The sequence below is a fragment of the Ips typographus genome, linkage group LG2 (genome assembly GCF_016097725.1).
Source record: "Ips typographus isolate SLU linkage group LG2, UJ_Ityp_2.0, whole genome shotgun sequence".
Lineage (NCBI taxonomy): Eukaryota > Metazoa > Arthropoda > Insecta > Coleoptera > Curculionidae > Ips > Ips typographus.
This window is the reverse complement of record NC_138423.1, coordinates 3,022,929-3,048,155: the sequence shown is the minus strand read 5'-3', so window position 1 is coordinate 3,048,155 and position 25,227 is coordinate 3,022,929. Positions and strand designations below refer to the sequence as shown.

General features: G+C 34.2%; 4 protein-coding genes across 6 annotated transcripts in view; 1 reads left to right on the top strand and 3 right to left on the bottom strand.

The window, feature by feature from the left end:
- The window catches only part of LOC145725573 (uncharacterized), a 214,783-nt gene that overhangs the window by 10,697 nt on the left and 178,859 nt on the right, over positions 1-25,227 (bottom strand). The window lies entirely within an intron of this gene.
- The window catches only part of puf (ubiquitinyl hydrolase 1 puf), a 91,067-nt gene that overhangs the window by 62,668 nt on the left and 3,172 nt on the right, over positions 1-25,227 (top strand). Inside the window, exons 30-40 of the mRNA XM_081972906.1 lie at positions 1,269-1,410; positions 1,466-1,580; positions 1,644-1,834; positions 1,887-2,064; positions 2,119-2,238; positions 10,454-10,570; positions 10,624-10,858; positions 10,924-11,156; positions 18,617-18,820; positions 18,875-19,012; positions 19,072-19,315. Coding sequence (XP_081829032.1) covers positions 1,269-1,410; positions 1,466-1,580; positions 1,644-1,834; positions 1,887-2,064; positions 2,119-2,238; positions 10,454-10,570; positions 10,624-10,858; positions 10,924-11,156; positions 18,617-18,820; positions 18,875-19,012; positions 19,072-19,315 — 1,917 coding nt within the window. The remainder of the gene's footprint in view (positions 1-1,268; positions 1,411-1,465; positions 1,581-1,643; positions 1,835-1,886; positions 2,065-2,118; positions 2,239-10,453; positions 10,571-10,623; positions 10,859-10,923; positions 11,157-18,616; positions 18,821-18,874; positions 19,013-19,071; positions 19,316-25,227) is intronic.
- Positions 6,466-25,227, bottom strand: part of Usp20-33 (Ubiquitin specific protease 20/33) — an 88,602-nt gene continuing 69,840 nt past the window's right edge. For all 3 annotated transcript variants that reach the window (XM_081972907.1, XM_081972910.1, XM_081972908.1), the window contains exon 19: positions 6,466-6,672. In XM_081972907.1, the coding sequence (XP_081829033.1) occupies positions 6,592-6,672 (81 nt within the window). In that variant the 3' untranslated portion in view covers positions 6,466-6,591. The remainder of the gene's footprint in view (positions 6,673-25,227) is intronic.
- Positions 12,227-14,636, bottom strand: LOC145724568 (uncharacterized). The gene is made up of 2 exons (XM_081972920.1): positions 13,172-14,636; positions 12,227-13,053 (listed from the first exon to the last, which is right to left on the bottom strand). Exons 1-2 carry the CDS (start codon positions 13,430-13,432, stop codon positions 12,367-12,369), a joined length of 948 nt encoding a protein of 315 aa, XP_081829046.1. The 5' UTR covers positions 13,433-14,636; the 3' UTR covers positions 12,227-12,366.

The following is a 25,227-nucleotide window of genomic DNA, read 5'->3' as shown; positions in this document are numbered from 1 at the left end:
ATCACAAATATCTTACCTTTATCGGTAGAAGATTATTTGGAGCTTTGTTTAAAAAATCCTCTATATTTTTCTTAGAAAATACGTTCGATTTTTTGGGGCTGAAGCCCACATTTTGACGTTTTAGAAAGGCCAGCAGTTTCCCATGTTTTGAAATATCAGTTTTTTCTTCAATTTGTAGCATCGTTCGTATCATACTGTACATTGCCCACAAAGTGGACGGCTTCTTTTGTCTGGATTGTTCTCCAAAATATGCTAAGAGTACACTTTCGGAACTGGTATTCTTCACCTTTTTTTCTTCGCATCACTTGCTATATAATTCAATAGCTTTTAGGTAGCGATGCTTACTTTTCTCTGGCACCAAGCCGTGTGCTAATGCGTCAGCAGCCTGTCGTATTTCTGGCGGGGTACACGTCAATTCTTCATCGGAGGACATTTTTCTCAATTTATTAATCCGGAAATGAATATCGATCTAACTTTTTCTGACATTTATTTATATTGGTGAGTTGTTTACCACATAGCTACGGTAACAATATACCTGATTGATTATTCTGAGAAAAATGCCTGCTTGGTAGTTTTTTGTTAAATGTAATATTCTAGATATGTTCAGAATGAAACAATGATTTGTAAATTTTAATAGAAATATGATGGTTGTAAATAAAATAGTAAACTCGGTAGGAAGTTTAATTCCTGTCTCGAGATCCTAGCTAAACCTCGACGCTTCGCGTCTCGGCTATCTAACTAATCTCTCGACAGTAATGAAACTCTTCCCACCTCGGTGTGTAATATACTATTGTTTTTCAATTTGTCATGTCAAACCATGACATATTGGCGGCAGTGTGACTTTTACTGGTGGCACTTTTCCTCCCTAGGAAGGAAAATACTTTCAGTCTCTCAGGGTGCGTATTCTTGAAACAAGGGAAGGGAATAATCAAGAGAAAGACCTGTAGAATGTGACAGGAACCCACCGTTGTCAGTTTCTTCTGTCACATTCTATCAACACTTCTCTTGAGAATTTCCCTGTTTTCAAGAATAGGCCCTCTGGTAGGTGAATATTTTTATCTCTCAAATGAGGAAGGAAAATTTTATTTTCTATAGGGGTCGTAGAAAAAAGCACTTAAAAGGTGTTGCAAAAACCTAAATGTTTAAAATAGGCGGAGCCTATTGTGGTGCAAAAATAAAATTAAAGGTCACCCTATATGCTAACATAATTATTCTACTTGTGATTAAAAGTTGAACAAACTTTACAGAATGTAATTGTGTTTTTTCAGCCGCCGGTTATCTTCTAGTGTCTTTAGTTCCTAGTACACCTTTCAGACAGGGATTTAGAGCGTCTCACAGAGCCAACAGAGAACCCCATTTATCCACCGAAGCTCAAACTGTACTGCACCAAGTATATACTGCTCTACTCAGGTCTGGTTAAACTACTTCGTCGTGTGATTCAAACTGTTAACAATAAATATTTTAGGCTGTTACCCGCTGCCAAGCATTACACCGACATGCAACAACACGGATCTATGAAACTAACCACATATTTTGCGCTTTTGATGTATTGTTGTATATCCCGAACTGAGAAACTTATGGTATTATTCCAAGATCTTACTACAACTAGCTGTTACATAATTTGTAATTGGTTTTAATTGCAGTTTGGCCAGTATTTTTTGCAACTGTGGCATTTGTTCCACCCGAAACTATCCGAACCTTCGATTCCGGCTTATCATAACAAACAAGCGTTGTTGGCTTTTTGGAATCACGTGTGTACCGATTGTCCCGAAAATGTACAGTTAATGTTAGCTAATGCGCACGTGACCAAAAATATTGCTTTCAACTATATACTGTAAGTAATTTTGTTGCGGTTGTATTGGTTTTGGTAACTTTAATTTCAACAGCGCCGATCATGACGATCAGGACATAGTTTTGTATAACCGGGCGATGTTGCCGGCTTATTACGGTATTTTAAGGATGATGTGTCAACAATCTAGGATTTTTATCAGAAATCTGGCAAATCATCAAAATCTTCAATGGGCTTTTAAGAATATTACACCACATCCAACTCAGTATCCACAGGTTTGTTTTGATGTTGAGAGTTTAGGTTTAATTTGATGATCCACTTGATTTTAGGCTGTCGAAGAGCTGTTTAAATTAATGCAAATCATGGTTATGAAACATCCTGATGCGTCAGAAGCCGATCAAAGGGAAATATACACGTTTAAACGCACTACTTTAATGACATATCTGCAGGTAAGATATTTTTGCTAAATTACCAATTTTATTGATGATTAACAAAAATACGATGAGGTAATAAGGTAATTTGTGAGAAATTTCACAAATATACAGGGTGGTCCAGTTTTAAATGTCAATAATTCACCAATCGATAGCCTATCAAAAAATAAATTGACACACATTATGTCATTTTCCTGAAGAAAACACAGACCTCCAAAATTCAGTTTTGAAAATCTTTTTTTTGTTACAACTGTCAGACAGTCAGACTAATTTTATTCTAAAAATTAAAGTTTTAGACTAATATCGTAGCATTTAATGCCAAAATTGTTTACTTTCATCAATGAAGAGTCTGAAACTTAACTTTTTTTTTCAATTTCGATTTTTCAGTCTTAAAGCACAGTGAAGCGTCTAGAAGTCAAATTAATACTGACAAAGCATGAAATGGCATAATTAAGCCTACGAAAAATGTAAGAATAGTTTTTTTTAGTCTGCTATGTCAAAAACTTGGTGAAGATAAGCCTAAAACTCAATTTCCCAAGCTGAAAGCAGTTTCAAAGCCCTAAAAATAGTCCAGAGTTCTAAGAAAATGAAAAGCAAAGTAAAAAAACCTGAAAAGTTAGTCTTCAAGTCAATTTTCATGAATCTAATATAAATATCCTGTATTTAAGACTATTTTCAAGACTAAAATATTGAAATGTATTTTCAAATTATGAAAACTTACTTCAAATGCAAAATTTAAGCTTTTGATGTCACTTTTAATTAGTTCAGAGTCACTTTTTGGTGTCCAAGTCAATTTTCAAGGTTGAAATGTGTGAATTTGTTGTAAAAAATTCTAGATAAAGTAGTTTTTCATGGCTACAAGTCAGTTTTCACAAGTTTTTCAACTTATCTGACTACAAAGATAGTTTTTAAGCCTCTCAAGTAAATTTCACAGTTTCAAAGTAAATTTACTGGTTTCTAAGTCAATTTTCAAAACTAAAGTCTTTCAATTTGTCTGGAAACTGTGAAAACTGGCTACAAAGACATTTTTTAAGCTTCTTAAGTGAATTTTCACCGTTTTCAATACAATTTTTATGTTGGGTTGGGTTGGTTTTGGGTCTTTAAACGTAATTACTCAATTTTGTCGTAAACAAAATTTCAAATCAGAGTTTTGTAAGAGATATTTGTTTTGTCAAATTGAAAAAGTAAAAAAAAACTGAAAATTTTGAAAAATATCCAGTGGCATAGAATATAAGGCAGAAAAATGAAAACCATCTTTCTGTATTTACACCACTGGACAGTTTCGAGTGATGGAAGTATTAATTTCATATGTATTTGTTCTAAATTTGATTAAAATTGCTCCAGCGGTCTGACAGTTATGACAAGAAACTGATTTTTTTAAACTGAACATTTATGGACTGTATTTTCCTTGGGAAGGATTTTTCAGGAAAATGACATAATATGTATGTTAACTTATTTTTTGATGGGCTATAGAATGGTGAATTATTGACATTTAAAACTGGACCACCCTGTAGAAGCAAAACATTTAATTCGGTCTGCTGCATTGTGAGGTTATTCTATTTTTGTTCGGTTTTCCGCATGTCGTAGCATTTTAGAACAATCATTTCACTATTTCGGAAAACTCAATAATAACGATTCTACAGGACGTTCAAGTTCAAATAAATAACTAAAAATTTAATTATCTTTTGAGTTGCTCATTCGATTGTTTTAAAATTTCTGTAAAATATATGTTACCTATAATCTTAATCGAAAGTTGACATTTACTCCGTAATGGTAAGTGGTTGAAATAGTTCTTGTCATCTACTAAACAACCTGAAAGTTTCTTCTACAGTATGTCCAAGATTCGATTCTCTATACAGGGATCTCGCTTCCCGTAAGAGCTACCGCAAAGGTTAAATGTTTAGTTTAGTTTTAGTTGTGGAAAGTTTTAGAGAATTTAATAGGCAATCTAACACCGTTTTAAAAAATATTAAATTTTTTCTTCGTTTTTGAATTATTTTCGAAAAACCGAAAACGACAATTTTCAAAAAGGTGCTGTATTTTCGCTAATTTTAACAATTTTAAAATTTGGTTTGAAAGACCAACTAAAGGGAATTCTTAAAATTACGTTAATGCAAAATCTAAACGATTACAAAATGATGAAAATGTAGTATGTAATTAAGGTCTAAACTAGCTTTCAATCTAACCAAACGTAACTTATTCTGGTAAATTTTCAAAATGTTGAAATGACATTGTTTCCAAAATTTTCTAAAATCAGCTTCATTTGGCACAATTTCTCGAAGGGCTGGTAAGATCTCAGCTCTCAATAAATCCAAATACCTCCTTCCATGAAGATTATAATCAAATGTAAATGGCCCTATTAAACGATTTCCTAAAATGAGAAACATTGCTCAGTTACTGAGTCTTAAGCCAAATCTTGTCTGCATCCGTCTTTGAGCAACCTCATGGGGATTCTCTACAGCCCCAAAATGTCTGTTGTGCTTATCAAAAACACCACAATTAGTAATCCTGCTTTCATCAGTCCATAGAACAAAATTCCGGGTCCTCATTACATATTTTTTAATGTACCAGTTCGAGAAATGCAGTCTTCTGGGATAATCGGTCTCCAAAAGTCCTTGTACAACTGTTGGCATATAAGGATGATATCCAGAAGTCTTAAGAACTTGGCGAACAGTTGATTTTGGTGCGTTTACATCTTGTCCTACTATTCTAACAGATGCGGTTGGGTTTTCATTGACGGCTTGCAAAATATTCAGATTTCATTATGAAGACGATATGATCCTCTCGGTTTTTCAAAAGCACCGTATTTTAATAAATTAACAACTAGATTTCTAAAGTGGGTACAGTGCCAGCAGGTTTTTTCTCTTCATTTTTTCTCTTCATTTGAACACTTATTTTGTGGCATTTTAATACAAATATTCACTGCAATAGTTTTGAAAAACCGAATAAAAATAAAAAAATATGTCACTGTCATATTCCGAAATGTATTATTTAGCTTTTTTAACATAAAAGTACATTTTTTTTGCAACATGTAATACATTGTTTTAATGCAAAAAAGTGCTCTTTTTAACTAGATACAAAAACAAAATAGCGTCCATAAGTAAAAAAGAAGTTGATGATGGTATCTCGAGACCGAAACGTCGGAACTGAAAACGAAATACACAGAAAGATAGTCCTTAAAAAGTTGCTCTAACAATGTTCAAGCCAAATTTTAAAATTAGCGAAAATACAGCACTTTTTTGAAAATGATCGTTTTTGGAAAAAACGAAGCAAAAATTAAATATTTTTAAAACGATGCTGGATTGCCTATTAAATTCTCTAAAACTTTCCCCATTTAACCTTTGCAGTAGCTCCTACGTGAAGCGAGATCCCTGTATGGAGAATTGAATCTTCGACATACTGTATACAGGGTGTCGCTGAAATGGTTTTACAACGCTCTGCCGCAGTTAGCTGGGGTCAAAATAAAGCGATTTAGACATATTTGCCTTAATCCAAAAGTTGATAGTTACAGAGCTACTTCTAAAGACTGTTTTAGACTGAGATTAACGTACATTTAGTAGTTCAAACGCACTTTTCTCAAAAACGGTTGTCTATAGCGACATGACTAATTCTAAACAGAAATACCAGGCAAATACGCGTTTATACTCAAAAATTGATTTTACGTTACCGAGAAAAAAATATAAAGGAATTAAACAAATTGCTTAAACCGTATTCCGATAGCCTTCTACGATCAATGTAAAAATCGTTGGCAGATATCTCGGAAAACCCCCTGATACCTAATTTCATAATTTTAAATGGTTTGGTACAAAAAAACTATGATTAAAAATTGATTTTTAAATTTTAACTTTGCCGCCCTGTAGCTCTGTAATTATCCACTTTTGGATTTAAGGCAAATATGGCTGAATCGATTTATCTTGACCCCAGCTAACTGCGACAGGGCGTTGTAAAGACCTTTCACACCCTGTATTATGTTTAACTGTTATATGTCCATAACTTTAAGTTTTATTTGTCTTGAAGGGCTTTTTTTAAAAGGCATTTGTTACTAAGTTTTAACTTCCTTGAAAAACTGTAAAAAATTTTGTGACTCTTAGCTTCCTTTAAACAATCTTCAAATTTATTCCAGATTTGTTGTGGAGTCATGTCTTAAATTATTACAGGGCGCTTGTGCAACTTGGTCTTTAAAGTAAACAATGCCATTAATTTCTAGGGCTCTAGGTAGTTTTGGTGGTTAGCAGACACACTAAATATAAAAAACACCTGTATTCTATTTATTTAACAACAATTAGCCATTGAAATATCACTTCAGCATTTACATAAATAATCAGCAATTATACAAAAAAAAAAACAATCACAAAAATATATTGATTTAATCTAGTTTTGGTTCAATCCATCCACCAAAATCTCTTCGGCAACTGTTAACGTCAAATTATCACCCCAAGGTTTGGCAACAATCTGTTGAAAAATATTTTATATAAATAAAATGAGAAATACAATTTAGTTTTATGAGTTATTGCTAAATTATTTGTCACTTTTAGTTATACATATGATATACTAAATAAATTATACATTAATATACCTTCTTCAAAATAATTTCTTCAGTACTATACAGGTGTGGTAAAACTAAAACTGGCCATAGGAAAACTGTGTACCTAACAGAGAAACATTGATAATTGCATGCATTTTGCACATTTTGCTGCGATGTTGTCAAACGTTTATCCGTTTGCCCACACTTTTTTATGGTAAAACTATACAGGCTAGTTAAATAAACGATGGTTTTGGCTACATTTTGATAAAAAAATCCACCCTGTAGCTGTCATGGAACCAAAGTAAGTCAAAGCAGGTAGTGCTTTTTTGAACTTTACCTTGATGTCACTTTGAGGTTTCTCTGTCTGACACTGTCGCTATAAATTTTTCTGGTTAAACTATACAGGGTGGTGGAATAAATCATTGTTTTAGCTACATTTTAGTAAAAAAATCTACCCTGTAGCTGTCATGGAACCAAAATGTCAAAGCAGGTAATGCTTTTTTGAGCTTTGGCTTGATTTCACTTTGACGTTTCTCCACCTGGCGCTGCCACCACACATTTTTCCGGTAAAACTATACAGGGCGGTTAAATAAACAATGGTTTTAGCTACATTTTAGTAAAAAAATCCACCCTGTAGCTGTCATAGAATTAAAGTTAGGGGCTGTCAAAGCAGATAGTGACTTTGTAAGCTTGCACTTGGTTTCACTTTGACGTTTCTCCGCCTGGCGCTGCCACTACACATTTTTCCGGTAAAACTATACAGGGTGGTTAAATAAACAACTGTTTTAGCTACATTTTAGTAAAAAAATCCCCCTGTAGCTGTCATGGAATTAAAGTTAGGGGCTGTCAAAGCAGATAGTGACTTTGTAAGCTTGCACTTGGTTTCACTTTGACGTTTCTCCGCCTGGCGCTGCCACTACACATTTTTCCGGTAAAACTATACAGGGTGGCTAAATAAACAACTGTTTTAGCTACATTTAAGTAAAAAAATCCACCCTGTAGCTGTCATGGAATTAAAATTACGAACTGTCAAAGCAGGTAATGCTTTTTTGATCTTTGGCTTGATTTCACTTTGACGTTTCTCCGCCTGGCGCTGCCACTACACATTTTTCCGGTAAAACTATACAGGGTGGTTAAATAAACAACTGTTTTAGCTACATTTTAGTAAAAAAATCCCCCTGTAGCTGTCATGGAATTAAAGTTAGGGGCTGTCAAAGCAGATAGTGACTTTGTAAGCTTGCACTTGGTTTCACTTTGACGTTTCTCCGCCTGGCGCTGCCACTACACATTTTTCCGGTAAAACTATACAGGGTGGCTAAATAAACAACTGTTTTAGCTACATTTTAGTAAAAAAATCCACCCTGTAGCTGTCATGGAATTAAAATTACGAACTGTCAAAGCAGGTAATGCTTTTTTGATCTTTGGCTTGATTTCACTTTGACGTTTCTCCGCCTGGCGCTGCCACTACACATTTTTCCGGTAAAACTATACAGGGCGGTTAAATAAACAATGGTTTTAGCTACATTTTAGTAAAAAAATCCACCCTGTAGCTGTCATGGAATTAAAATTACGAACTGTCAAAGCAGGTAATGCTTTTTTGATCTTTGGCTTGATTTCACTTTGACGTTTCTCCGCCTGGCGCTGCCACTACACATTTTTCCGGTAAAACTATACAGGGCGGTTAAATAAACAATGGTTTTAGCTACATTTAAGTAAAAAAATCCACCCTGTAGCTGTCATGGAATCAAAATTACGAACTGTCAAAGCAGGTAATGCTTTTTTGATCTTTGGCTTGATTTCACTTTGACGTTTCTCCGCCTGGCGCTGCCACTACACATTTTTCCGGTAAAACTATACAGGGCGGTTAAATAAACAATGGTTTTAGCTACATTTTAGTAAGAAAATCCACCCTGTAGCTGTCATAGAATTAAAGTTAGGGGCTGTCAAAGCAGATAGTGACTTTTTAAGCTTGCACTTGGTTTCACTTTGACGTTTCTCCGCCTGGCGCTGCCACTACACATTTTTTCGGTAAAACTATACAGGGCGGTTAAATAAACAATGGTTTTAGCTACATTTTAGTAAAAAAATCCACCCTGTAGCTGTCATGGAATTAAAATTACGAACTGTCAAAGCAGGTAATGCTTTTTTGATCTTTGGCTTGATTTCACTTTGACGTTTCTCCGCCTGGCGCTGCCACTACACATTTTTCCGGTAAAACTATACAGGGCGGTTAAATAAACAATGGTTTTAGCTACATTTAAGTAAAAAAATCCACCCTGTAGCTGTCATGGAATCAAAATTACGAACTGTCAAAGCAGGTAATGCTTTTTTGATCTTTGGCTTGATTTCACTTTGACGTTTCTCCGCCTGGCGCTGCCACTACACATTTTTCCGGTAAAACTATACAGGGCGGTTAAATAAACAATGGTTTTAGCTACATTTTAGTAAGAAAATCCACCCTGTAGCTGTCATAGAATTAAAGTTAGGGGCTGTCAAAGCAGATAGTGACTTTTTAAGCTTGCACTTGGTTTCACTTTGACGTTTCTCCGCCTGGCGCTGCCACTACACATTTTTTCGGTAAAACTATACAGGGCGGTTAAATAAACAATGGTTTTAGCTACATTTTAGTAAAAAAATCCACCCTGTAGCTGTCATGGAATTAAAATTACGAACTGTCAAAGCAGGTAATGCTTTTTTGATCTTTGGCTTGATTTCACTTTGACGTTTCTCCGCCTGGCGCTGCCACTACACATTTTTCCGGTAAAACTATACAGGGCGGTTAAATAAACAATGGTTTTAGCTACATTTAAGTAAAAAAATCCACCCTGTAGCTGCCATGGAATCAAAATTACGAACTGTCAAAGCAGGTAATGCTTTTTTGATCTTTGGCTTGATTTCACTTTGACGTTTCTCCGCCTGGCGCTGCCACTACACATTTTTCCGGTAAAACTATACAGGGCGGTTAAATAAACAATGGTTTTAGCTACATTTTAGTAAAAAAATCCACCCTGTAGCTGTCATGGAATTAAAGTTAGGGGCTGTCAAAGCAGATATGAGCAGCAGAGTGACTTTTTAAGCTTGCACTTGGTTTCACTTTGACGTTTCTCCGCCTGGCGTTGCCATCACAAGTTTTTCTGGTAAAACTGTACTTTAACAAATTTTGTGACTTTTGAAATTTAGGTAAAATTTTATCAACATAAGTAAATTTGCTTAAAAAAATGCAAATGCGTAATTTTCTGCTTGGTTGTTATAACCAAAAATGTTTGTTGGGCAGGTCGGTATTTAATAAATGAAAATTATTGTTTATCAAGTCGTTGATATTTCATAAACAGGAAGTGTTATTTTTTTGTTACAAAAAAAACAATTTCCACCACTCTGTATTAGGTTCATGAACAAAAAACCTTTCCCGCAAAGCTTTTTTTCCAGTATTTCCGAATTTTAAGTAAATTTGGTAACAGTGTGATCTCAATTTTGTCAACAAACAGAATTTGTAACTGTTAACAGTTCAGAAGAACCAGCAAACTAAGTTTATTTTTAAACATATAATTAGTAGTTAAAATATTACTGCTTCCTCATGACACATTCTGTATAAACTTTAATTGATAGTAAATAATATACAGTAGACAAACCAAAATAAACCATCACGTTTTCACCTCTGGGATGTGATAGCATTTTATACAGACACTCTGTATATTTTTTGTATTTCAGTGTTTGGACGGTAGGACAAGTTGGGGAACTCTAATTAACGCGTTTCGAATCCTCGTTGAAACCAACGACGATAAGTTGTACGTAGTTTATAATGGAGGGCTGCAAATCGTTTTTGAGGTAAATTTAAAGTATGAAGTAACTGGATTGGGATAAAATTACAATGATTGTAGTGTTTCCAAAACTTGCACATTATGCTTCACGAAGCGACAGCGTGTCACGTGGTAGGCGACATGCTCGAAATCCTTCAAATTCTACTGGATTTAATGCACTGCATCCGAGCCTATAGGGATAATAAAGACGCACGCAGCCTGGTCTTAGCCACTAAAGAGTGGCTGGAAGTTATTAGGAAACTTGCCACTTTACTGAATACTTACAATCCTTCCGAAATGCGTGTCCTATGTATAGGTAAACAACCTTTTTTTGATTCACAATTTTAGTGTCGCAAATTAGACACAAAGTGTTTTTTTCAGATATTTTGAAGGAATTCGTTTTGATAATGACGCCGGAAGCGATGCAAATTCTAGTTCCGTTGCTGTCGCATTGTCATTCGGCTTTTCAGGACAGTCAAGACACTGTACCTTTAGGGCCGTACTTTCCTCGCAGAGGCCACTCGATACCGATAGTTCCTGGTAAGGGCAGCGCTCGACCGCTTAGACCCATGGTTCAGATGACAGTGCCGCAAAATCAGTTGGAATGTAGTAGGGTAAGTTTAGCAATTTATTTTCTTTTTAAGGGCATCGGTAAAGCAAAACATCTTATGGGAGATTCAATGCATTTTATGACAATCTTTTAACCCAAATTAAAAAAAAACTAGGCTAGGTATTGCTGTTTTTTAAACGGCATATGAAAGAAGACACTTGCTAGAATGTGCGAAAGTCAATATAATTTTATGCACTTTAGGGATTAAAAGTGCACTTTTAATCCCTCATTTGAGGGATAAAAGAGAGTTTTAATACCGCAGGGATTAATAGTATATTACACACCGAGGTGGGAAGAGTTTCATTACTGTCGAGAGATTAGTTAGATAGCCGAGACGCGAAGCGTCGAGGTTTAGCTAGGATCTCGAGACAGGAATGAAACTTCCTACCAAGGTTTGTATACTATTTTATTTACAACCATCATATCTAGAATATTACATTTAACAAAAAACTACCAAGCAGGCATTTTTCTCAGAATAATCAATCAGGTATATTGTTACCGTAGCTATGTGGTAAACAACTCACCAATATAAATAAATGTCAGAAAAAGTTAGATCGATATTCATTTCCGGATTAATAAATTGAGAAAAATGTCCTCCGGTGAAGCATTGACGTGTACCCCGCCAGAAATACGACAGAAAAAAATACAAAAATTTTGGTTGAGATTCCAGATTCCAAAACACATACGAGTACAAGTAGATAATTTCTCATTACTGATCCAATATGGGTGAAGATCGTTCGAGACTACATAAATTTGAGAGAAAACATAGAAATCGATAGACTTTTTGTTCAGCTTAGAGGAGGAATAGCAAGAAATCAACCAATTGGGCACAATACAATAGCTAATTATTCCCAAAAAATTGCTACTTTTTTGAATTTAGAGAACTCGAAAGGCTTTACAGGCCACGCTCTCAAAAATTTGATTCAATCATCATTTTTTTTTTCAAAAATATTAACAATCACACAATTTTAGAGGGCGGGAAATGAGGGCGGGAAGTGAGGGCGGGAAGTAGAGGTGCGCAATATAATACTTCCTAACCTTCAATGACGTTAGTAATGACAGCATTACATATATGGTTGTAAATAAAAGTAATTTTAATCCCTGGGGGATTTAAAGTAAATTCTTCCAAATTAAACAATGATTTTATTGAAATTTTATTTATTTGTTAAAATGTAAGGACGAAAAAGGATAATTAACATAAACATAACTTAAATCTAGTTCTTATTATTATATATATTTACATTTATATTGACTTTGGTGCAGTTTGCAAGGCTAACGAAGGGTGGACAATTGGAAGCAACATTTTTAGTAGTAAACATATTCTGCACATACGTAGGAGTCGCCGTTGCCGTTGTCTCATTTTCTGAAATTGATCTTTCTATGGTTGATGCTGATGCCATATCAACATCGGAGAAGACATTGGTGAATATTTGATCGGCAACATTCTTCTTTTGATACAATGAATTTTCAACATAACCTTCAGCAACAGAACTGCTTTTCCAGCCACCATGTCTTTTCAACACATCTATGGTTGATCCAGAGTCGGCAAGTAAAGAAGCTGATGATCTGCGAAAACAATGCCCAGTATAGCCAGCAATTCTCCTTGGTAGCTGTCCAAATGTATTTTTTCCTATGGGCTGAGTCATGCATTTCCCATTTTTGTAAGACACAAAAAATCGTGTATGCTCTATAGGTGGCTTAGACCAATATACTTTCTCACTAATTCCACTACATTCGTAGTTTTCGCCAGACGTTTTTATCACAAACAAACGATCCTTTCCTGATTTTGTACCCCGTAGATTTACCAGAAAAAAGCTTTTATGATCCGAGACATCGTTGCAGTCTAGCTGGCAGAGCTCCTTTCCTCGACATGCTCCAGCGACTCCCATAATCAGCACCACCTGCAACAAAATTGTCTCCTGTCAGTACATTTTGTAGTTTTGTAGACAAAAATAATCAATGGTGTTATTTTTAGTAGTACTATCAGGAAAATATTCGAAGTAAAGAAAATAATCTTACCTTTTGGGCTAGATATTGTTCATCTGGAGCATTTTGAAGAAAATCTCTTATATGGTCGAAATCCAATGTCTTGGACTTCTTCAGCTTATAATGGTCATTCTGCCTCTTTAGAAATGCCTGGAGTTTACTGTATTTGCTGATGTCGACGTTTGCTTCAGATATTATCGTGGATATATATACATAGAGAAGATGCCTTGAGCTTCTTAGACTTCTGCAGGAAGTAAGCCAGGAGCACCTTTTCATCCGTAAAATTCTCTGCATTCTGTTCAATGCACCATTTTTGGTAAACAAGAAACTGTTTTTTGTAAGCCTCGCGAGATTTTTCTGGAAGAAGGCTAGCGATGTCCTCTTGGGCGGCCTCTTCAATGTTCATTTTCAAAAAATACGATTTTTCTGGACTCACCGTTTGATAACAACTGATTGACATTTGTTTTGTGCCATAGCAACACTTCCAGGGCACAATAAATTTTAAGTGAATCCACCATGCCAACAACAATCAATAACAACTATCATTAATACGAGAGTACCGTTGTAACCACTGTTAGTTTTGTAATTTTTTTTATTTTTAGTTTCTCGCATTCTAAAGTGCATAAAATAGTATATAAACCTCGCGACTAAGGTTTATAATATACTATTAATAGTACATCAATCAAAATATTTAGAAGCATTTTAACAAAATGCTAAAATTACCATAATTTTCAAGTCACTATTTTTCATACCTGCAAAACTTTTTTGGTGACAAAAATAACTTTCGCACATTCCCCAAACCTTTAGCTATTTAATAAAAAAAAAAATCACGCAAATAAGTTAAAAATTAAGTAATTTGGGTTAAAAGATAGGACTAAAAAATTGCTCGAATTAGGGAGCGGAAATCTTGCATCTTTGTTCAAGCGTCGCGATCGAAAAACGTAAAGTCTTTACCGATCCCCTTAAGTTGATTTTTGATGCTTTTAAACGGTGAAAAATGACTGGTAGAACTCCTTTAAGTTCAACTTTTACTATTCTTAACTTTTTGTCCTAAGAAGCACCATTTTTAAGTGAACTGGACTTGAAATATTTGCCCCCTCTCCAGGAAACTTGTCGAGCATTTTTTGCTTTGAACCTCAATAATTCTCTTAATTGAATAGATACAGCAAAAATGCTTATCAGGTGATTGATAGTAAAGATTCCAACCTTTTGAAAGAAAGAAAAGCAAGAAAAACTGGGCTAACTTGTCGCATAACGCCGCTAGAGGACGAGAAATTTCTCTCGAGGTTAGGTAAGGGAGCAAAGGGTTCGCAAATAACCGGATAACTCCAAAAAGGTGCAAAGTTGAAATTTGACTATACAGGGCGGTCCAGTTTTAAATGTCAATAATTCACCATTCGATAGCTCATCAAAAAATAAGTTAACATACATATTATGTCATTTTTTTGAAAATACAGTTCTTCAAATTTCACTTTAAAAAATCGTTTTTTTTTTCATAACTGTCAGACCGTTGGATCAAATTTGGAACAAGCACTCATGAGATTAATACTCATTATGAATGACGTTTGCCAACATTCTTCAGAAGCGTAGATACAGGAAGATGGTTTTCATGTTTTTGCTTTATTTTCTACGTCTTTGGATATTTTTCAAAAATTACAGTTTTTTTAAATTTTATTGTTCACGATGAAAAATTAATTATCTCTTATACAATTCTAATTTGAAATTTCGTTTACGAGATAATTCAGTTATTACGTTCAAAGACCCGAAACTAACCCAACCCATCTTAAAAATTGTCTTGGAAACGAAAAATTGACTTAAGAAGCTTAAAAAAATTTTATTGTAGCCAGTTTTCATAGTTTCCAAATAAACTGAAATTCTTTAGTTTTGAAAATTGACTTTATTATTTATATTGATTGAAAAGATAAAAATTTATTTCAGAAGCTTTGTGTTTCTAACCAGTTTTCATACAAATCGAGAGACTTTAATATTCAAAATTGACTTATTTACATAAAATACCACTTTTTCTAGAATTTTTTATTACAAATTCATACATTTAAACCTTAAAAATTGACTTGAACACCAAAAAGTGACATCAGAAACGTAATTTGCATTTGAAGTAAGTTTTCGTAATTTGAAGACAAATTTCAATATTTTAGTCTTGAAAATAGTCTTAGATACAGGACATTGACATTAGATTCATAAAATTTGTCTTGAAAACTAACTTTTCGTACTTTTTACTTTGATTTTCATATTCTTAGAATTCTGGACTATTTTTAGTGCTTCAAAATTGCTTTCAGCTTAGAAAATCGAAGTTATTGACATAGCAAACTTAAAAAAACAATTTTTACATTCTCCATAGACTTAAAATGTCATTCTAAGCTTTTTTACTATTAAATCGACTTCTAGACACTTCAATGCTAAAAATTCAAGTATTTCTTAAAAATCTAGACTGTTCTTAGTGCTTTAAGATGCTTCAAGACTATTTTTTGACTTATTAGGCCTAAAAGCCAGTTTGTACACTATCTGTAGTTTTGAAAATGTCATTTCAAGCTTAGCTTCTTTACTATTAAATTGACTCCTACACTCTCTACTAATAAATTGTAGTATCTCTAAGAAATTCAGATTGTTTTTAGTGCTTTTTAAGACTGAAAAGTCGAGTTTAAGACTATTTCCAAAAGTCAAGTTTCTTCAGTAATAAAAGTAAAAAAATTTGATACCAAATGCTACGATATTAGTCTTGAGAAGTAACATAGTCCGAAAATTTAATTTACTTCTAGTCTTGTTTCAGAAAATTGAGTTGTACACCAATTAAAGTCCTGAAAATAGACGTTTGGACTCTCTTTAGTCCTAGTAAAGTTAGTTCTAGACTTAAAAATCAACTTTTAGATTATTTTTAGTAGCAAAAAATGAGTTTCATGTACTTTGTCTTGATTTCCGGACTGTTTTTAGTTTTTACCAGGAAGGCAGTCTGAGAAAACGAATTATAAGACTATTCCTAGTAGTTAATAGCAAGTTTTTAGACTATTCAGTACAAATTTGGACTCTCACAAGTTTTGAATGTTCAGTTTTACACTACAAAAAGGATTTTTTAAATTGAAATTTGGAGAACAGTATCACAGAACAGAACAGAAAACGTTTTACAGAAAAAATGTCATAATGCAAGTCAACTTATTTTTTGATTGGCTATCGAATGGTGAATTATTGACACTTAAAACTGGACCACCCTGTATACATCATAAATGCTTATCAGGTGATTGATAGTAAAGACTCCAAGATAGTTACTCCTCCTTTCGGAGAGTGCAAGAAAAACTGGGTTAACTTGTCGCATAACGCCGCTAGAGGGCGACAAAGTTCTCTCGAGTTTAGGTAAGGGAGCAAAGGGTTCACAAATAACCGGTTAACTCCAAAATGATTAAAGGTGCAAAAAACTCCTTTAAGTTCTTAACTTTCTGTCCTACAAAGAAGCTTCTAGGCTATTTCAAAAGCTTCTGGAAGCTTCTAAATAGTTTTAAATGCTTCAGAAACTATTTAGGCTGTTTTAGAAACTTTTTAAAGCTTCTAGGCGGTTTAAGAGCATCTAAAACCTTCTGAACTGTTCTAGAAACTTTTGAGGGAATAACTGAAGAGCATTGGGAAGCTTCTACGCTGTTTTAGAAGCTTTCAAGCTGTTCTAGAAGCTTCTACTGTTTCAAGAGCATCTTAGTTAGCTTCTTGGTTGTTTTAAGAAAATTTGGAAGCTAAAAACCGTTCTAAACCGTTTTAGAAGCTTTTATAAGTTTTTAGGCTAATGGGCCTTCCCACATATCATACATCTTTGTTTTAATGACTGGAATCGAAAGAATAGGATCAAAAAACTAATTTTTCATATTCTTGAAGAAAAAAATTATGGTCGTAAATGTTCCTACATTAGTTTGAATTTGTCCATTAAATTTAAAAGATCTGTTTTGGCGCGCATGTGACGTACGTAATTCTGGGCGATTTTATTGGCTGTTGCACGCCATCTGTTTCACTTCTTGTCGCTGATTGGTTGATAGTGTAGTACGTCACCGACGGCGGGCGTTTTAAACATGAGATTAATGTAGTTTTTATCATCATTTTTTTTCTATTTAGACTTAATATTTTTGAAAACAAAAAAATACGGGTATAATATTTTCAATCCGTCTTTGTAGTTATGAAATAAAAAAAAAATGTGGGACAGGCCCATTCAGGAGCCTCTGAAATCTTCTAGATAGTTTGTCAAGCTTCGGGAAGCTTATATAGACTGTTTTAGAAGGTTTTGGAAGCTTATAAGCTTTCGGATGTTTCTAGGCGGTTTTTGATAGCATCTGAAAGGGAGCAGAGGGTTCACAAGTAACCGGTTAACTCCAAAATGGTTAAAGGTGCAAAAAACTAAGTTCTTAACTGTTTGTTCTACAAAGCACTGTTTTTGAGTGAACTGGATTTGAAAAATTTGCCCCCCTCTCCAGGAAACTTGTCGAGTATCTTTTGCTTTGAACCTCAATAACTCCATTAATTGAATTGAATTACGTGTTTCGCTTCCTTAAACATAATTGATTTTGCCACGGTTGGCAACGTTGCGCAACAATCGGGAGTTAAACAATTTGTAGATTAAGGCCCAGTTTCACATCAGAATAACTTTGTTTTAAAAACATTTCCTATGGAAATTAATTAAGAATAAATTTATCCAGAGTTGAAAGTCAAAAAGGCATTTATTCCAAAGGCATTTGCGTGAGTACACAAAGTTTGAAACAGGCCATACAGAATTAAAGTGCAAATGCACACTAAAATTTAAAAATTAATACAATACAAATCATTAAAAATCAATCAATAAAACCGCGTTTCACTGAGATTTAGTATGTAATTGTCAATTATATAATATACCTTAAAATCGAACATTACAACAAATTTAAAACAACAAAACATTGAATTACACTGAATTATAAAAGCTTTATCCAGATTTGTTCCACTGCCCCAGAAAATTATGCCATAACGCAAAAACGATAGGAAAACACCGTTGTATACCAATTTTGACACATCCAAATGAAGGTATTTAGTTATAATTCGGAGACTATAGCAGACAGTGTTAAGCTTTTTACACAGACCCTCAACATGAGCAAACCACTTAAGTGATCACACCAAGAAATCTACTCTCGCTCTTCATCGTCAATATGTTATGATCGAACACAAGTTCAGAAGGCACATTAACCTTATTTTGTTGAGTCCGGAAGAAAACACACTGTGATTTGTCTGAATTTAAAATTAAGCCGTTACTATCAAACCACTTCTTTATTAAGTCATATTGTTCTATCCGCAATACCAATTTTGATAGACTTGCTTCTTTTATGATCAAATTAGTATCATCTGCATAGTTTATTAAGCAGTTATCATTATGAAGAGCATGTGGCAGATCGTTCAAATAAATAATGAAAAGAAGAGGACCCAGTATCTCTGTACTTACGGTATTTTGATAACCTGCAGGGCGTGGATCCCGAGTACGACAAAGCCCTAGACAAGTTCTACGCCCCGTATCACGATTTCATCGATACGTTGTTTCGTTTGGCCGTAAATAACGACACGGTGCAAGAAGGGCTCATCAATCTAAGTGCTGTAGTGGGGTTCGAAGCGGTTCCCTTACATTCCACTTACTTCCCCAAACTGTGGTTGGACATACTAAAGGCTCAGGTTGGTTTTTTTTGATCTGTCCCTTAGGGCTCATAAAATTAATTGAATTTGCAGCATATAGATAGGAAATACATAAACATGCTCACATCCTGTAACTACTTTGTGGACTACGTGGACGCCATACTGCTGGACGAACGTTACGCTCTAACTGTAGATGTAATTTATGAGTTTGTAGAACAATTTTTTCCTAAGGTTTGTTTGTTTATCGTTGCTGTGGTTTTTATTTTAGTTTTGTGTTATTACAATTGTAGGTATCCGCTCAAGTTCTCAATGATCAAACGTTAAGAATGGTGGATTCAATGGTTGACTCCTTACACGAATCCGCAAATTCGCCGGATATCCTGAACAGTCCTAAACGGCTTGCAGGGGATTTAAGAGCGTTGTCTTTAGTGTACAACAAGCCCGAGCGTAAATCAAACGTCTTGAGAACTGCATTGAAGACTTTGCTAGCTAATGTTCAAGCTGCGATTTACCAGATGAATGAGAAATTTCAAGGCAAGTGTAGTTATTTAAAATTTAGTTAAAAAATTCAGGTAATTCGGGATTTTTAAATGAATTATTTCCTTCCTATCAATTTTGACCAATCGCTATCAAGAATTAGTATAACAAATGTAAATTTTAAGTGGAAAAATCACTTGACAACTGTCAACTTAGCTGTCAGCAGTTTTTCCGGAAAAAAAAATCGACAAAATTTCACACTCCTCACAGCAACATAAAGAATAGTGTTACCCTTTCTAGCTTGAAAGTTATTGTTTTTATTAATTATTGTTCTTATTGTTTTAATTAAAATATAGCTATTTATGTAACCAGTTACGAAAAGATCGATTTTGTGTAACGAATGAATGTTTGTAGGGCGAGCGCAGCGAGGTCCTACAATTTGAATGAGTTACACAATAAGACATTTTCGAAACGTGTTGCATACATAATTTTTTCTAATTTTGACCAAAAAGCGGTAAAAACCATCTTTTAAAGTGATTTAACACAAATATTCACTTTCATAGCACCTTGCATAAACAGTGACAACGACATGTTATGATGGATGTTGTCCATATGTTTCTACGGAAATGCATAAAAACAGGGAGTGATGAAATGAACTTTTCATAACTAGTTACATAAAGTAAAACGTTTTGTCACTCTAATCAGTTTTGAAAAGTGTCACTTTATATGCCAAAATTAGAAAAAAATGTTTATTTAACTCAGGAAATATTCTTACCAAATATCCCTCGTGCATCTAATTTTTCCTGTGGAAAAATTGGAATACTCGTTTCTAAGTAGTTTGTTAAATCCTCGTCTTCGACTCGGATGATTTTTAAAACCACTCTCGCTCATGCTATTTATTAAAACAAATTACTTAGAAACTCGTTTTTCCGGAAAAATTAAATGCACTAGGGATATTACCCCCGAATACTCCATTTTTTCTGACTGTCGCGTCAAAAGGGTTAATTGCTACTATACGTTAGACGTTTTTGCACAATTTAAAGCAATATCGTACAACTGGCTGTTAAGCCATCTCTTAGGGGGTTGAGGGTGAAGAAAACTTAGTTTAGGGTTTCGAGATCCGATGTGTTTTACTCGGCATTTGTTTGGGTTTTGCATCGAGTGTTTGCTGAACAAATGTCACTCTCAGAGCAAAATTATTACATTAACTGTATACAGTTTTAAGTGTCAATAATTCACCATTTGATAGCTAATCAAAAAATAAGTTGACTTGCATTATGTCATTTTTCTGAAAAACGTTTCCTAAGGAAGATACAATCCTCCAAATTTCAATTTAAAAAATCGTTTTATAGTTTAAAACTAAACATCGAAGATTTGTGAAAGTCCAAATTTGTACTGAATAGGCTAAAAACTTTTTTACTATTAGGAATGGTCTTATGATTTGCTTTCTCAGACTGCCTTCCTTGTTGAGTGTCTGAAACTGGCATTCAAGAACTAAAAAAAGTCCGGAAATCAAGACAAAGATTGTATTGTGCATGAAACTCACTTTTTACTACTAAAAATAATATAAAAGTTGACTTTTAATGCTAGAACTGACTTTACTACGACTAAAGAGAGTCCAAAAGTATATTTTCAAGACTTTAATTGGTGTACAACTGAATTTTCTGGACTGGACAACAAGTCTAGAAGTAAATTAAATTTTCGGACTATTTTATTTCTAAAAACTAAATCTCAAAACTATTATTGTAGCATTTGGTACCAAAATTTTTTACTTTAATTACTGAAGAAACTTGACTTTTGGAAATAGTCTTAAACTCGATTTTTCAGTCTTAAAAAGCACTAAAAACAGTCTGAATTTCTTAGAGATGCTACAATTTATTGCACCTATGAGTGTAGAAGTCAATTTAATAGTGAAGAAGCTTGAAATAACATTTTCAAGATTATGGTCAGTGGACAAACTGGCTTTTAGGCCTGATAAGTCAAAAACTTTGTAAAGATAGTCTCGAAACAGCCTTAAAACACTAAAAACAGTCTAGTTTATTAAGAAATACCCGAATTTTTAGCACTGAGGTGTCTAGAAGTCGATTTAATAGTGACAAAGCTTGGAATGCCATTTTAAGTCTATGAAGAATGTAAAAATTGTTTTTTAAGTTTGCTATGTCAATAACTTGGTGAAGATCCAAGCTGAAAGCAGTTTTGAAGCACTAAAAATAGTCCAGAATTCGATGAAAATGAAAAGCAAAATAAAAAGCACGAAAAGTTAATTTTTAAGACAATTTTCATGAATCTAATGTCAATGTTCTGCATCTAAGACTATTTTCAAGACTAAAATATTGAAATTTGTCTTCAAATTATGAAAACTTACTTCAAATGCAAATTTTAAGCTTCTGGTGTCACTTTTCATTAGTTCAGTCACATTTTGGGGTTCAAGTCAATTTTGAAGGTTTAAATGTATGAATTTGTAGTAACAAATTCTTGAAAAAGTAGTTTTTATGTCTACAAGTCAATTTTCAGTATTGAAGTCTCTCGATTTGCATGAAAAGTCAATTTTCAAAACTAAAGTCTTTCAGTTTGTCTGGAAACTATGAAAACTGGCTACAATAATATTTTTTAAACTTCTTAAGTGATTTTTCCGTTTCCAAGACAATTTTTAAGTTGGGTTGGGTTAGTTTTGGGTCTTTGACCGTAATAACGTGTAATAAAGTGCTTGTTCCAAATTTGATCAATATTGCTCCAACGGTCTGACAGTTATGACAAAAAAAAAACGATTTTTTAAACAGAAATTTGAAGGGCTCTATTTTCCTTAGGAAGCACTTCTCAGGAAAATGACATAATGAATGTCAACTTATTTTTTAATTGGCTATGGATTGGTGAATTATTGACATTTAAAACTGGACCACCCTGTATATAGCTCAAACTCTGCTTCAGATTGCCTTAGGATAATCTTAACGAATTTTTCTTAAATAATAACGTAGAATTATTTAATGTAGAGGAATTGCGGAGTACTATTTAAAGTAGTCAATTTGACTTCCAGTAACGACCTAACTTTTTCAAAAACTTATCTTTTGTAGTTTTCGAAATATCGATCGCGGTATTTGGGACACCTTGTATATTATTGTGATTAAATTCACTTCGCTGGTCACTTCGATCAAGTCTCTAACATTGAATAAAGCTTTCTTATTATCTCTGAAGCTTCTAGGCTATTTCAAGAGCCTCTGGAAGCTTCTAGATAGTTTTGAATGCTTCAGGAACTATTAAGAGTGTTTCAGAAACTTTTGGAAGCTTCTAGGCGGTTTTAAGAGCATCTAAAAGCTTTTGAACTGCTAGAAACTGTTGAGATAGTAACTGAAGAGCATTGAGATGCTTTTAGGCTGATTTAGAAGCTTTCAAGCTGTTCTAGAAGCTTCTAGACTGTTTCCAGAGCATCTTAGTAAGCTTCTTGGCTGTTTTAGGAAAATTTGGAAGCTTCTACTACTACTAACTGTTTGGGAAGCTTTTAGGCTATTTCAAGTGAAATTTTCTAGATAGTTTTGCAAGCTTTGGGAAGCTTATAGACATAGATAGAGATGTTTTAGAAACATTTGGAAGCATCTAAACTGTTCTAGAAGCTTTAAGGAACTTCTAGGCTTTTGCAAGAGCCTCTGAAAGCTTCTAGGCGGTTTTAAGAGCATTTAAAAGCTTCTGAACTGTTCTACAAACTTTTAAGAGAGTAACTGAAGAGCTTTGAGAAGCTTCAAGGCTGTTTTAGAAACTTTTGGAAGCTTCTAAACTGTTATAGAAGCTTTCGTATGTTTCTAGGCAGTTTTAATAGCATCTGAAAGCTTCTGAACTGTTCTAGGAACGTTTGAGAGACTTGAAGAGCATTCGGAAGGTTGTAGGCTGCTTTAGAAGCTTCGAAGCTGTTCTAGAAGCTTTTAGGCTGTTTCAAGAGCATTTGTAAGCTTCTGAGATGTTTTAGAAACATTTGGAAGCATCTAAACTGTTCTAGAAGCTTTAAGAAACTTATAGGCTTTTTCAAGAGCCTCTGGAAGCTTCTAGGCGGTTTTAAGAGCATCTAAAAGCTTCTGAACTGTTCTAGAAACTTTTGAGAGAGTAACTGAAGAGCATTGAGAAGCTTCTAGGTTGTTTTAGAAACTTTTGGAAGTTTCTAAACTGTTATAGAAGCTTACGGATGTCTCTAGACGGTTTTTGATAGCATCTGAACTGTTCTAGGAACATTTGAGAGACTTAAAGAACATTCGGAAGGTTGTAGGTTGCTTTAGAAGCTTCGAAGCTGTTCTAGAGGCTTTTAGGCTGTTTCAAGAACATTTGTAAGCTTCTGAGCTGTTTTAGAAACATTTAGAAGCATCTAAACTGTTGTAGAATCTTTAAGGAACTTCTAGGCTATTTCAAGAGCATCTGGAAGCTTCTAGATAGTTCTTAAATCTTATGAAAGCTTATAGACTGTTTTAGAAACTTTTGGATGTCCCTAGGCAGTTTCAAGAACATTTGTAAGCTTCTGGGCTGTTTTAGGAACATTTGGAAGAACATTTCTAAACTGTTCTAGAATTCATTATAAGCTTCTAGGTTATTTCAAGGACCTCTGGAAGCTCCTAGATAGTTTTGAATGCTTCTGGAACTATTTAGACTGTTTTAGGAACCTTTGGAAGCTTCTAAGCGGTTTTTAGAGAATCTGAAAGCCTCTGAGTTGTTTTAAGAACATTTGGAAGCTTCTAAACTATCTTAGAAGCTTTTATAAGCTTCTAGGTTATTTCAAGAGCCTCGTAAATCTTCTAGATAGGTTTGAAAGCTTCTGGAAATTTCTGGACTGTTTTAGAAACTTTTAAAAGGTTCTAAACTGTGATATAAGCTTTTGGATGTTTCTAGGCGTTTTAAGAGCATCTGAAATGTTCTGGAAACTTTTTAGAGACTAGCTGAAGAGCATTTGGAAGCTTCTAGGCTGGTTTAGCAGCTGTTCTAGAGGCTTCTAGGCTATTTCAAGAGCTTTTGGAAGCTTCTAGATAGTTTTAAATGCTTCAGAAACTATTTAGGCTGTTTTAGAAACTGTTTAAAACTTCTAGGCGGTTTTAAGAGCATCTAAAAGCTTCTGAACTGTTCTAGAAACTTTTGAGGGAATAACTGAAGAGCATCGAGAAGCTTTTACGCTGTTTTAGAAGCTTTCAAGCTGTTCTAGAAGCTTCTAAACCGTTTTAGAAGCTTTTATAAGCTTTTATGCTATTTCAAGAGCCTCTGAAATCTTCTAGATAGTTTTGCAAGCTTCGGAAAGCTTATAGACTGTTATAGAAGCTTTCGGATATTTCTAGACGGTTTTTGATAGCATCTGAAAGCTTCTGAACTGTTCTAGGAACGTTTTGAGTGACTTGAAGATCATTCGGAAAGTTGTAGGTTGCTTTAGAATCTTTGAAGCTGTTCTAGAGGCTTTTAGGCTGTTTCAAGAGCATTTATAAGCTTCTGAACTGTTTCAAAAGCATTTGGAATCATCTAAAGTTCTAGACGTTTTAAAAAACTTCTAGGCTATTTCAACAGCATCTGGAAGCTTCTGAACTGTTCTAGAAACTTTTGAGAGACTAGCTGAAAAGCATTTGAAAGCTTCTAGGCCGTTTTTAGGAGCTTTCAAGCTGTTCTAGAAGCTTCTAGGCTGTTTCAAAAGTATCTGTAAGCTTCTGGGTTGTTTTAGGATCATTTGGAAGCTTCTAACCTGTTTTAGAAGCTGTTATAAGCTTCTAGGTTATTATTACGAAATATACGAGCCTCTGAAATCTTCTAGTTTTGAAAGTTTTTGTACTGTTTTAGAAACTTTTGAGAGACTAGCTGAAGAGCATTTGGAAGCTTATAGATTGCTTTAGGAGCGTCCAAGCTGTTTTAGAAGGTTCTCTTTCTATCTGTAAGCTTCTGGACTGTTTGATAGTAAGCTTAGGAACTTTTGATAGCTCCTATTTGGGCGCAACTAAACTGTTCTAGAATCTTGA